At 54.5% G+C, this 12702-nt stretch overlaps 2 protein-coding genes and 2 pseudogenes across 2 annotated transcripts; all 4 read left to right on the top strand.

Annotated features, from left to right (window-relative positions):
• The first annotated feature begins 563 nt into the window (after positions 1-563).
• On the top strand, positions 564-2330 carry LOC128091481 (feather keratin 1-like). The gene is made up of 2 exons (XM_052704652.1): positions 564-594; positions 2008-2330. Exons 1-2 carry the CDS (start codon positions 564-566, stop codon positions 2328-2330), a joined length of 354 nt encoding a protein of 117 aa, XP_052560612.1.
• Positions 2331-5065: 2735 nt separating this feature from the next.
• On the top strand, positions 5066-5743 carry LOC128091618 (feather keratin 1-like; annotated as a pseudogene).
• Positions 5744-8020: 2277 nt separating this feature from the next.
• LOC128091630 (feather keratin 1-like) lies at positions 8021-8317 on the top strand. The gene has a single exon (XM_052704967.1). It carries the CDS (start codon positions 8021-8023, stop codon positions 8315-8317), a length of 297 nt encoding a protein of 98 aa, XP_052560927.1.
• A 2733-nt stretch (positions 8318-11050) lies between these two features.
• Positions 11051-11728, top strand: LOC128091620 (feather keratin 1-like; annotated as a pseudogene).
• The last annotated feature ends 974 nt before the right edge of the window (positions 11729-12702 follow it).

The following is a 12702-nucleotide window of genomic DNA, read 5'->3' as shown; positions in this document are numbered from 1 at the left end:
ACCATAGCCATGACTGTCTTCCACCTGGGAAACTTAAACTTGAATCACCTGCACTAAACAGAAATAAAAGAGTGCATCCTCCAGCGTGCTAGCGATGCTCTTCCCAACGGCCTTCTGGAGAACGATGAACTCTTTTGTCACACGGCTGCGTTGTTGCCCTACCATCACCTTGCTCGCCAACAGCAAAACCCAGGTCCTTCTCAGCAAAGCTGGCTGCCACCCTCTCATTTCCATTGCTCCCTGTTACTGCTTCCCATCTGCAGGACTTCACTTTCCTCTCATGCTGCCTCTGGATGTCCCTCTGTGACACACAACCCAGCCTCTCCACATCCTTCACAAACGAGGACTATTCACCTGGGCCATCTGCTGCTCCTTCCCATCTTCTACCATTTGCAAACTCACTGGGATCTCTACCATCGCCCAGCTTTCTAATGCAGGCGCTGAACAGTGCTGGCCTTACTACCGAGCCTTGACACAATCGGGGCACTTCACCACACCGCTGCATTCAGCCACTTTCAAGCCCACCCCTGCGTCCTCTTTGACAGTTTCTCTGGGATCGCGCCATGGGAGGAAGCCTCAATGCCTTTACTAAAGGCAAGGCAATCAACTGTCACGGCCCCCCGTCATCCACCAGGCACATCACTTCAGTGTAGAGGAAACTGAGGTGGCTTTGTAAACCCACTGCTTTCTGCGAGGATTGCCTTCACCTCCTCCCCACTGACTAACATCAGGTCAACCAGCCTGAAGTTCCTCTGAACTTCCTTCTTCATTTCTTGAACGCAGGAGGGAGATGAGTCTCTTCCATTCTTCAGGAATCACTCCGATTCACCAGGACCTTACAGGGTCAACTGAAAGGGCCTTACAAAGACATCAGGCGCGTCCCTCAGCATCTGTGGGAGAAACTTGTCAGCTCCTGTACACTTTTGCACACCCAGGAGCACAACTTCTTCATTTGATCCAGCAACCGGCAGCATGCATCTTTCCCACATCCCACCGGGCAGCACAAAGGGAACTCCAGATGGCACTGTGTCAGACCAAAGCCCAGGCTTCCATCTGAATGATCCCCAATAAGGGTGGCATAGAGAGAGGACACTGGGACCTTTCTGGGACTAAGGCAGTACTCCCAACTCCAAAAGCCCTGTCAGCTCTGACACAGCCCCACACAGAAAGCATCCTGCTCTGGTTGTCCACCCCAGGCGCACTGCAGGCAGCCTCCTTTCTGCGGCTGCACCTCTGCAGGCACCAGGGGCAGCAGACACCTGAGCAGGCAGAGCTCCCAGGGGGAGAGGGAGATGGGCTGAAGACTGCTTTGTCACGTGGGACAAAGGCAAGGAAGGAGGCAATGCAATTCCACTGGCAATAAAGCCCAAGAGGCACAGAAGCCTGGACCAGCTTGACAAGGATGCCAGGACATGGTGTACACACCTCACAACACAGCCACAAACCACCACCACAAGTGCCACACGGTGACCTCACTCCTGATACCCACCCACCACTCACACTTTCAGCACGTATGGACTCAAATACCAGTCCCACGTGAACACTACCAACAGGGTCAAAGGAATAAATCCACAAGAGAAGGAAATGAAAAGGCAGCATTTGGGGAAGACAAAAACACATCGTGTCATCACTGGTCAAGCATTGGCATGCAAGAGCTGTTCGCTGCACGCAATGCTGCCATGCGCAGAGGCTCTCTCCAAGCCCTCAGGCACTCACACAGCAGCATAAAAGCCGGCCCTGGGCCTCGCTCCCTCACACCACTCTCCTGACACCTTCTCCTCTGCAAACCTCCAGGTGAGCCTGAACCCCTTGCTGCCTTTCTTTCGCCACCCCACCTGGCCAGACTCTCCATATCTTGCTCTGCCCCCAGACTCTGCAACCCTTCCAGCTCCTCTCTGTCATGCTCCCCATAACCCCAAACCAGGCCTCCCCGTTGACTGAGAACCCAACGCCATTGCTTCACTCACCCCTCAACACCCTCCGCTCACCCAACACCCTCTCTTGCAGAGACCCTCCACCCCACAGCCATGTCCTGCTACGACCTCTGCCGCCCCTGCAGTGGGGGACCCACCCCGCTGGCTAACAGCTGCAACGAGCCCTGTGTCAGGCAGTGCCAGGACTCCCAAGTCGTCATCCAGCCTCCTGCCGTGCTGGTCACCCTGCCGGGACCCATCCTCAGCTCCTTCCCCCAGAGCACCGCCGTCGGATCCTCCGCATCAGCTGCCGTGGGCAGCGCCCTCGACGCCCAGGGAGTGTCCATCTCCTCCGGCGGCTTCGGCTTCGGAGGCCTGGGCTGCTTCAACGGCGGGAGAGCCCGCTACCCCTGCTAAGGGCCTGCGCCCACACCCTGACACCAAACACCTGCACCCTGCAACGCGCCTCACGCACTGACCACGCACCTCTGGGTCACTGACAGCACATGGCATCAGCACCTCTTCAACCATGGCTCTTCATTCCTCGTAACAAAGAAGCAAGCAGGGAACGGGACCTGACAACACTGCTTACAAGGAGGGCCTCTGAAAAATTTAATATCTTGAACGTACTTCTCTAAATCCTTTTCTTTCTCTACAGTGATGCTGATGGTCATGCTACATGCACTTAAGGCCTTGGCTTTCAGTCTTCGTGCTCCTTCCTTTCATGTATTTTCCTCAATAAAGTTCTCTTGCACACCAGCCTCACAATTCTCTCCATCCTTTCTTCAGCAAATGCTCTTCACACTTCTCCCATTCGAAAGACACGGCTCAAGAGGCCATTAGGATGGGACCAAGGGGGCTCCATGACCTCCCCTGCCACTAATGGTACCAGCAAGAACAGTTAGGGCAGCAACTGGGCTTCCAGCACATCACGCAACATCTATGCTTGCCCACACAAACTCTTGGGCACACCAACGCCCTTCTGCCCATGTCCACTGAAACAACCTCTCCATGGCAGCACACCCCAGCAGGATTCTCCTATAATGACCAAAAAACCACAGACACAGAATCCTTTACCTGTCAAAGAATTTGTAGTGACCACGCTGTCCTACTGTCCCGCTCAAGCACACTCAGGTACAGCTGTCAGACAGGGAACTCTGCCCATATTTTCAGTACCTCAAATGACAGGGACTACACCAATTATTCTGCTGGGTAACCTGTTCCATCCCTTGCCCCCCTCACACTGGGAAAAGCTTCCTTTCTCTTCCAAGGAAGGTTCAAATTCAGTGCTGTCCACTGTCCTTTCTTCTGGCAGCAGACGGTCATGCAAAAGGGCTGGCTCTCTTCTCATCCTTCCCTAACATCTGGGATTTATACGCAAGGACAAGATCTACCAAGAGTATCCTTGTGTCCCGACTCAAAACTGCCTGCTGTCTCAGCTTCTCCACATCGTAAGGAAGCTCCAGGCCCATCAGCACTGGGGAAACCCTGCACTGGAGCTGCTCCACCATAGCCATGACTGTCTTCCACCTGGGAAACTTAAACTTGAATCACCTGCACTAAACAGAAATAAAAGAGTGCATCCTCCAGCGTGCTAGCGATGCTCTTCCCAACGGCCTTCTGGAGAACGATGAACTCTTTTGTCACACGGCTGCGTTGTTGCCCTACCATCACCTTGCTCGCCAACAGCAAAACCCAGGTCCTTCTCAGCAAAGCTGGCTGCCACCCTCTCATTTCCATTGCTCCCTGTTACTGCTTCCCATCTGCAGGACTTCACTTTCCTCTCATGCTGCCTCTGGATGTCCCTCTGTGACACACAACCCAGCCTCTCCACATCCTTCACAAACGAGGACTATTCACCTGGGCCATCTGCTGCTCCTTCCCATCTTCTACCATTTGCAAACTCACTGGGATCTCTACCATCGCCCAGCTTTCTAATGCAGGCGCTGAACAGTGCTGGCCTTACTACCGAGCCTTGACACAATCGGGGCACTTCACCACACCGCTGCATTCAGCCACTTTCAAGCCCACCCCTGCGTCCTCTTTGACAGTTTCTCTGGGATCGCGCCATGGGAGGAAGCCTCAATGCCTTTACTAAAGGCAAGGCAATCAACTGTCACGGCCCCCCGTCATCCACCAGGCACATCACTTCAGTGTAGAGGAAACTGAGGTGGCTTTGTAAACCCACTGCCTTCTGCGAGGATTGCCTTCACCTCCTCCCCACTGACTAACATCAGGTCAACCAGCCTGAAGTTCCTCTAAACTTCCTTCTTCATTTCTTGAACGCAGGAGGGAGATGAGTCTCTTCCATTCTTCAGGAATCACTCCGATTCACCAGGACCTTACAGGGTCAACTGAAAGGGCCTTACAAAGACATCAGGCGCGTCCCTCAGCATCTGTGGGAGAAACTTGTCAGCTCCTGTACACTTTTGCACACCCAGGAGCACAACTTCTTCATTTGATCCAGCAACCGGCAGCATGCATCTTTCCCACATCCCACCGGGCAGCACAAAGGGAACTCCAGATGGCACTGTGTCAGACCAAAGCCCAGGCTTCCATCTGAATGATCCCCAATAAGGGTGGCATAGAGAGAGGACACTGGGACCTTTCTGGGACTAAGGCAGTACTCCCAACTCCAAAAGCCCTGTCAGCTCTGACACAGCCCCACACAGAAAGCATCCTGCTCTGGTTGTCCACCCCAGGCGCACTGCAGGCAGCCTCCTTTCTGCGGCTGCACCTCTGCAGGCACCAGGGGCAGCAGACACCTGAGCAGGCAGAGCTCCCAGGGGGAGAGGGAGATGGGCTGAAGACTGCTTTGTCACGTGGGACAAAGGCAAGGAAGGAGGCAATGCAATTCCACTGGCAATAAAGCCCAAGAGGCACAGAAGCCTGGACCAGCTTGACAAGGATGCCAGGACATGGTGTACACACCTCACAACACAGCCACAAACCACCACCACAAGTGCCACACGGTGACCTCACTCCTGATACCCACCCACCACTCACACTTTCAGCACGTATGGACTCAAATACCAGTCCCACGTGAACACTACCAACAGGGTCAAAGGAATAAATCCACAAGAGAAGGAAATGAAAAGGCAGCATTTGGGGAAGACAAAAACACATCGTGTCATCACTGGTCAAGCATTGGCATGCAAGAGCTGTTCGCTGCACGCAATGCTGCCATGCGCAGAGGCTCTCTCCAAGCCCTCAGGCACTCACACAGCAGCATAAAAGCCGGCCCTGGGCCTCGCTCCCTCACACCACTCTCCTGACACCTTCTCCTCTGCAAACCTCCAGGTGAGCCTGAACCCCTTGCTGCCTTTCTTTCGCCACCCCACCTGGCCAGACTCTCCATATCTTGCTCTGCCCCCAGACTCTGCAACCCTTCCAGCTCCTCTCTGTCATGCTCCCCATAACCCCAAACCAGGCCTCCCCGTTGACTGAGAACCCAACGCCATTGCTTCACTCACCCCTCAACACCCTCCGCTCACCCAACACCCTCTCTTGCAGAGACCCTCCACCCCACAGCCATGTCCTGCTACAACCTCTGCCGCCCCTGCGGACCCACCCCGCTGGCTAACAGCTGCAACGAGCCCTGTGTCAGGCAGTGCCAGGACTCCCAAGTCGTCATCCAGCCCCCCACCGTCGTGGTCACCCTGCCGGGACCCATCCTCAGCTCCTTCCCCCAGAACACCGCCGTCGGATCCTCCGCATCAGCTGCCGTGGGCAGCGCCCTCGACGCCCAGGGAGTGTCCATCTCCTCCGGCGGCTTCGGCTTCGGAGGCCTGGGCTGCTTCAACGGCGGGAGAGCCCGCTACCCCTGCTAAGGGCCTGCGCCCACACCCTGACACCAAACACCTGCACCCTGCAATGCGCCTCACGCACTGAGCTCACGTCTCCGTCTCACCCATGGCACAAGGCCACACCAGCCATGGATCTTCTTCTCATGGCACAAAACAAGCAAGCAGGGAACAGCCTCAGAACTGGCTGTCTGCAATCATGAGGGCACTTACTTCCTTCTGTCTCTGCACCTTACATCGTCAGCTTTCCACTTGATGATCACCAAGTGGATCCTTCCTTATAGTGTGTTTTCCTCAATAAAGTTCTCATGCATGCCAGCAGAAGATTCCTCCTCTTCATTCCTCTGCTTAACGCTCTTTCCATTTCACCTACTACAAAGACATGGCTCTAGACATGAACATGTTGGGTCCAAAAGGGCCCCACGACCTCCTCTTGCAACCACGTCACCTTGTCAACAAGAGCACTGGTGGCTGGCAGATGGCATTCTGCTCATCACATGTTATCTTCTACAAAGAAAGGGAAATAGTCCAATTGCACTGCTCAAGAGCAGTCAGGAATAGCAGGCTGTCCAAAGTCAGCTCCAGTCCCATCACCCTGGCTTTTCATGATGATACTGAACAGCACTGGCCTCACTTCCCAGTCTTGGCCAAAACAGCTACGAACTCACAACATCACGACTCTGTGTCACTCGCCTCAGACCACCAGACCCTTGTGTTCAGCCACTTTACAGACCAACTCAGCATCCATTTCCCTCTACAGATCGCACACACTTTGCCCATCAGCACATCCAGGGAGAAAACCTCAAAGCCTTCGCTAAAGGCAAAGGCACTGCACGCCCTCATGCGCAAAGCTGCTCACTTCAAAGTAGAAAAACACAGGTAGGTTTGCCCTTTCGTGCTCTCTATTCCCACCACTTCTTAGCCAGTCGGAGGGAATCCCATGACAGCTATCCACATTGAGCACTCCCCATCATGTTCTTCTTCCTCTGGCATATGGCAACACAGTCCGGGATTTCCTCTTCACTTCCCCAGCGGCACAGGACACTTCCACAGATATCTATTTTGCCACTCTTCCTTCTTCCTTCTCCTTCAAGACAGCAGGGCTATGAGCTCTGTCCCGCACATCACAAGCCCCTCCCAGGCGCTCTGACCTCTCCAAGACAAATGACGGCACCCTTGCAAGGACATCTCATGGCTCCCTCAGCATTCATGGGGAGAACCAGGCCGACCTCACAGCCTTGAGCACGTCCACCCTACTTCTCTTCATCTTCCTTAGCAACAAGCGCCATTCACCTCAGCAGCAAGCCACAGAGCACTCACCTCAGCTGAACGGGGGCATGAGATATGATTTAGTGGCCTGTGGTAGCAGTGGTGGTGGGAGGACGGTTGGACTAGATGATCTTGTCGGTCCTTTCCAACCTTGCGATTCTATCATTCTATCATTCTACGGCCTGCAACCTTCAGCCATGTGCTTGACCACATGGCCGGGAGCGGCTCACGGCTGCATCTCCACGTAGCATGCATGCTTCCAATTTCCCTGTGCAATCTCCAAATCCTCACGGCAACCATCAAAGGCCATGCAGAGAAACGGCCTCAGCCAACTGACATTCGACTCCACAGGGATCCCACAGCGTCTGCTTCAGGCTTCCATACCTCGAAATGGGATCCTCACCACACAAGGCACCACACAAACCACCCTACATCAGTGCTACGCTGTGACCTCACTCCTGAGACCACAACTCTTCCATGCCTGACGTGCATCTCCCAGCCACCATCATGAGACACACCTTCCAAGTAAATGCAACAAAATTGTCATTTTCCCTTAAAAACTGCCGGCAAGGTCAAAGGATCAAATCCACAACAAAAGGTAATGAAAAGGGAGAGCTGTGGAAGGCAAACACACCCCACCTCATGACTGGCCAGGCTCTGGCACGCAAGAGCTGCTCACTGCACAACGCTGCCATGCGCAGAGGCTCTCTCCAAGCCCTCAGGCACTCACACAGCAGCATAAAAGCCGGCCCTGCGCCTCGCTCCCTCACACCACTCTCCTGACACCTTCTCCTCTGAAAACCTCCAGGTGAGCCTGCACCCTGCTGCCCTCCTTCAACCAACACACCTGGCCCAGCTCTCCACAAGTTCTCTGCTCTCACCCCCTGTAGCCTTCCTGCTTCCCCACAGCCACACTGCCCACAGCTCCACATCACGAAACCCCACTCCCTGGGAACCCACCATTGATTCTTTCACCCCTCAAAACCCTGCACTCACCCAACGCCCTCTCTCGCAGAGACCCTCCACCCCACAGCCATGTCCTGCTACGACCTCTGCCGCCCCTGCGGACCCACCCCGCTGGCTAACAGCTGCAACGAGCCCTGTGTCAGGCAGTGCCAGGACTCCCAAGTCGTCATCCAGCCTCCTGCCGTCGTGGTCACCCTGCCGGGACCCATCCTCAGCTCCTTCCCCCAGAGCACCGCCGTCGGATCCTCCGCATCAGCTGCCGTGGGCAGCGCCCTCGACGCCCAGGGAGTGTCCATCTCCTCCGGCGGCTTCGGCTTCGGAGGCCTGGGCTGCTTCAACGGCGGGAGAGCCCGCTACCCCTGCTAAGGGCCTGCGCCCACACCCTGACACCAAACACCTGCACCCTGCAACGCGCCTCACGCACTGACCACGCACCTCTGGGTCACTGACAGCACATGGCATCAGCACCTCTTCAACCATGGCTCTTCATTCCTCGTAACAAAGAAGCAAGCAGGGAAGGGGACCTGACAACACTGCTTACAAGGAGGGCCTCTGAAAAATTTAATATCTTGAACGTACTTCTCTAAATCCTTTTCTTTCTCTACAGATGCTGATGGTCATGCTACATGCACTTAAGGCCTTGGCTTTCAGTCTTCGTGCTCCTTCCTTTCATGTATTTTCCTCAATAAAGTTCTCTTGCACACCAGCCTCACAATTCTCTCCATCCTTTCTTCAGCAAATGCTCTTCACACTTCTCCCATTCGAAAGACACGGCTCAAGAGGCCATTAGGATGGGACCAAGGGGGCTCCATGACCTCCCCTGCCACTAATGGTACCAGCAAGAACAGTTAGGGCAGCGACTGGGCTTCCAGCACATCACGCAACATCTATGCTTGCCCACACAAACTCTTGGGCACACCAACGCCCTTCTGCCCATGTCCACTGAAACAACCTCTCCATGGCAGCACACCCCAGCAGGATTCTCCTATAATGACCAAAAAACCACAGACACAGAATCCTTTACCTGTCAAAGAATTTGTAGTGACCACGCTGTCCTACTGTCCCGCTCAAGCACACTCAGGTACAGCTGTCAGACAGGGAACTCTGCCCATATTTTCAGTACCTCAAATGACAGGGACTACACCAATTATTCTGCTGGGTAACCTGTTCCACCCCTTGCCCCCCTCACACTGGGAAAAGCTTCCTTTCTCTTCCAAGGAAGGTTCAAATTCAGTGCTGTCCACTGTCCTTTCTTCTGGCAGCAGACGGTCATGCAAAAGGGCTGGCTCTCTTCTCATCCTTCCCTAACATCTGGGATTTATACGCAAGGACAAGATCTACCAAGAGTATCCTTGTGTCCCGACTCAAAACTGCCTGCTGTCTCAGCTTCTCCACATCGTAAGGAAGCTCCAGGCCCATCAGCACTGGGGAAACCCTGCACTGGAGCTGCTCCACCATAGCCATGACTGTCTTCCACCTGGGAAACTTAAACTTGAATCACCTGCACTAAACAGAAATAAAAGAGTGCATCCTCCAGCGTGCTAGCGATGCTCTTCCCAACGGCCTTCTGGAGAACGATGAACTCTTTTGTCACACGGCTGCGTTGTTGCCCTACCATCACCTTGCTCGCCAACAGCAAAACCCAGGTCCTTCTCAGCAAAGCTGGCTGCCACCCTCTCATTTCCATTGCTCCCTGTTACTGCTTCCCATCTGCAGGACTTCACTTTCCTCTCATGCTGCCTCTGGATGTCCCTCTGTGACACACAACCCAGCCTCTCCACATCCTTCACAAACGAGGACTATTCACCTGGGCCATCTGCTGCTCCTTCCCATCTTCTACCATTTGCAAACTCACTGGGATCTCTACCATCGCCCAGCTTTCTAATGCAGGCGCTGAACAGTGCTGGCCTTACTACCGAGCCTTGACACAATCGGGGCACTTCACCACACCGCTGCATTCAGCCACTTTCAAGCCCACCCCTGCGTCCTCTTTGACAGTTTCTCTGGGATCGCGCCATGGGAGGAAGCCTCAATGCCTTTACTAAAGGCAAGGCAATCAACTGTCACGGCCCCCCGTCATCCACCAGGCACATCACTTCAGTGTAGAGGAAACTGAGGTGGCTTTGTAAACCCACTGCCTTCTGCGAGGATTGCCTTCACCTCCTCCCCACTGACTAACATCAGGTCAACCAGCCTGAAGTTCCTCTAAACTTCCTTCTTCATTTCTTGAACGCAGGAGGGAGATGAGTCTCTTCCATTCTTCAGGAATCACTCCGATTCACCAGGACCTTACAGGGTCAACTGAAAGGGCCTTACAAAGACATCAGGCGCGTCCCTCAGCATCTGTGGGAGAAACTTGTCAGCTCCTGTACACTTTTGCACACCCAGGAGCACAACTTCTTCATTTGATCCAGCAACCGGCAGCATGCATCTTTCCCACATCCCACCGGGCAGCACAAAGGGAACTCCAGATGGCACTGTGTCAGACCAAAGCCCAGGCTTCCATCTGAATGATCCCCAATAAGGGTGGCATAGAGAGAGGACACTGGGACCTTTCTGGGACTAAGGCAGTACTCCCAACTCCAAAAGCCCTGTCAGCTCTGACACAGCCCCACACAGAAAGCATCCTGCTCTGGTTGTCCACCCCAGGCGCACTGCAGGCAGCCTCCTTTCTGCGGCTGCACCTCTGCAGGCACCAGGGGCAGCAGACACCTGAGCAGGCAGAGCTCCCAGGGGGAGAGGGAGATGGGCTGAAGACTGCTTTGTCACGTGGGACAAAGGCAAGGAAGGAGGCAATGCAATTCCACTGGCAATAAAGCCCAAGAGGCACAGAAGCCTGGACCAGCTTGACAAGGATGCCAGGACATGGTGTACACACCTCACAACACAGCCACAAACCACCACCACAAGTGCCACACGGTGACCTCACTCCTGATACCCACCCACCACTCACACTTTCAGCACGTATGGACTCAAATACCAGTCCCACGTGAACACTACCAACAGGGTCAAAGGAATAAATCCACAAGAGAAGGAAATGAAAAGGCAGCATTTGGGGAAGACAAAAACACATCGTGTCATCACTGGTCAAGCATTGGCATGCAAGAGCTGTTCGCTGCACGCAATGCTGCCATGCGCAGAGGCTCTCTCCAAGCCCTCAGGCACTCACACAGCAGCATAAAAGCCGGCCCTGGGCCTCGCTCCCTCACACCACTCTCCTGACACCTTCTCCTCTGCAAAACTCCAGGTGAGCCTGAACCCCTTGCTGCCTTTCTTTCGCCACCCCACCTGGCCAGACTCTCCATATCTTGCTCTGCCCCCAGACTCTGCAACCCTTCCAGCTCCTCTCTGTCATTCTCCCCATAACCCCAAACCAGGCCTCCCCGTTGACTGAGAACCCAACGCCATTGCTTCACTCACCCCTCAACACCCTCCGCTCACCCAACACCCTCTCTTGCAGAGACCCTCCACCCCACAGCCATGTCCTGCTACAACCTCTGCCGCCCCTGCGGACCCACCCCGCTGGCTAACAGCTGCAACGAGCCCTGTGTCAGGCAGTGCCAGGACTCCCAAGTCGTCATCCAGCCCCCCACCGTCGTGGTCACCCTGCCGGGACCCATCCTCAGCTCCTTCCCCCAGAGCACCGCCGTCGGATCCTCCACATCAGCTGCCGTGGGCAGCGCCCTCGACGCCCAGGGAGTGTCCATCTCCTCCGGCGGCTTCGGCTTCGGAGGCCTGGGCTGCTTCAACGGCGGGAGAGCCCGCTACCCCTGCTAAGGGCCTGCGCCCACACCCTGACACCAAACACCTGCACCCTGCAATGCGCCTCACGCACTGAGCTCACGTCTCCGTCTCACCCATGGCACAAGGCCACACCAGCCATGGATCTTCTTCTCATGGCACAAAACAAGCAAGCAGGGAACAGCCTCAGAACTGGCTGTCTGCAATCATGAGGGCACTTACTTCCTTCTGTCTTTGCACCTTACATCGTCAGCTTTCCACTTGATGATCACCAAGTGGATCCTTCCTTATAGTGTGTTTTCCTCAATAAAGTTCTCATGCATGCCAGCAGAAGATTCCTCCTCTTCATTCCTCTGCTTAACGCTCTTTCCATTTCACCCACTACAAAGACATGGCTCTAGACATGAACATGTTGGGTCCAAAAGGGCCCCACGACCTCCTCTTGCAACCACGTCACCTTGTCAACAAGAGCACTGGTGGCTGGCAGATGGCATTCTGCTCATCACATGTTATCTTCTACAAAGAAAGGGAAATAGTCCAATTGCACTGCTCAAGAGCAGTCAGGAATAGCAGGCTGTCTAAAGTCAGCTCCAGTCCCATCACCCTGGCTTTTCATGATGATACTGAACAGCACTGGCCTCACTTCCCAGTCTTGGCCAAAACAGCTACGAACTCACAACATCACGACTCTGTTTTACTCACCTCAGACCTCCGGACCCTTGTGTTCAGCCACTTTACAGACCAACTCAGCATCCATTTCCCTCTACAGATCGCACACACTTTGCCCATCAGCACATCCAGGGAGAAAACCTCAAAGCCTTCGCTAAAGGCAAAGGCACTGCACGCCCTCATGCGCAAAGCTGCTCACTTCAAAGTAGAAAAACACAGGTAGGTTTGCCCTTTCGTGCTCTCTATTCCCACCACTTCTTAGCCAGTCGGAGGGAATCCCATGACAGCTATCCACATTGAGCACTCCCCATCATGTTCTTCTTCCTCTGGCATATGGCAAC

Source organism: Tympanuchus pallidicinctus, unplaced genomic scaffold, assembly GCF_026119805.1.
Source record: "Tympanuchus pallidicinctus isolate F22 unplaced genomic scaffold, pur_lepc_1.0 scaffold5, whole genome shotgun sequence".
Taxonomy (NCBI): domain Eukaryota; kingdom Metazoa; phylum Chordata; class Aves; order Galliformes; family Phasianidae; genus Tympanuchus; species Tympanuchus pallidicinctus.
Note: the sequence above shows the minus strand (reverse complement) of the source record. Positions and strands in the feature narration are given on the sequence as shown.

What these genes read in the sequence shown, in the direction of transcription:
- LOC128091481 (XM_052704652.1), top strand. Translation starts at nt 564, where the DNA reads ATGGGAGGAAGCCTCAATGCCTTTACTAAAG. An exon ending in CCTCAATGCCTTTACTAAAG is followed by an intron (nt 595 to 2,007) that starts GCAAGGCAATCA and finishes CCTCTCTTGCAG; the next exon opens with AGACCCTCCACCCCACAGCC.
- LOC128091630 (XM_052704967.1), top strand. Translation starts at nt 8,021, where the DNA reads ATGTCCTGCTACGACCTCTGCCGCCCCTGCGGACCCACCCCGCTGGCT.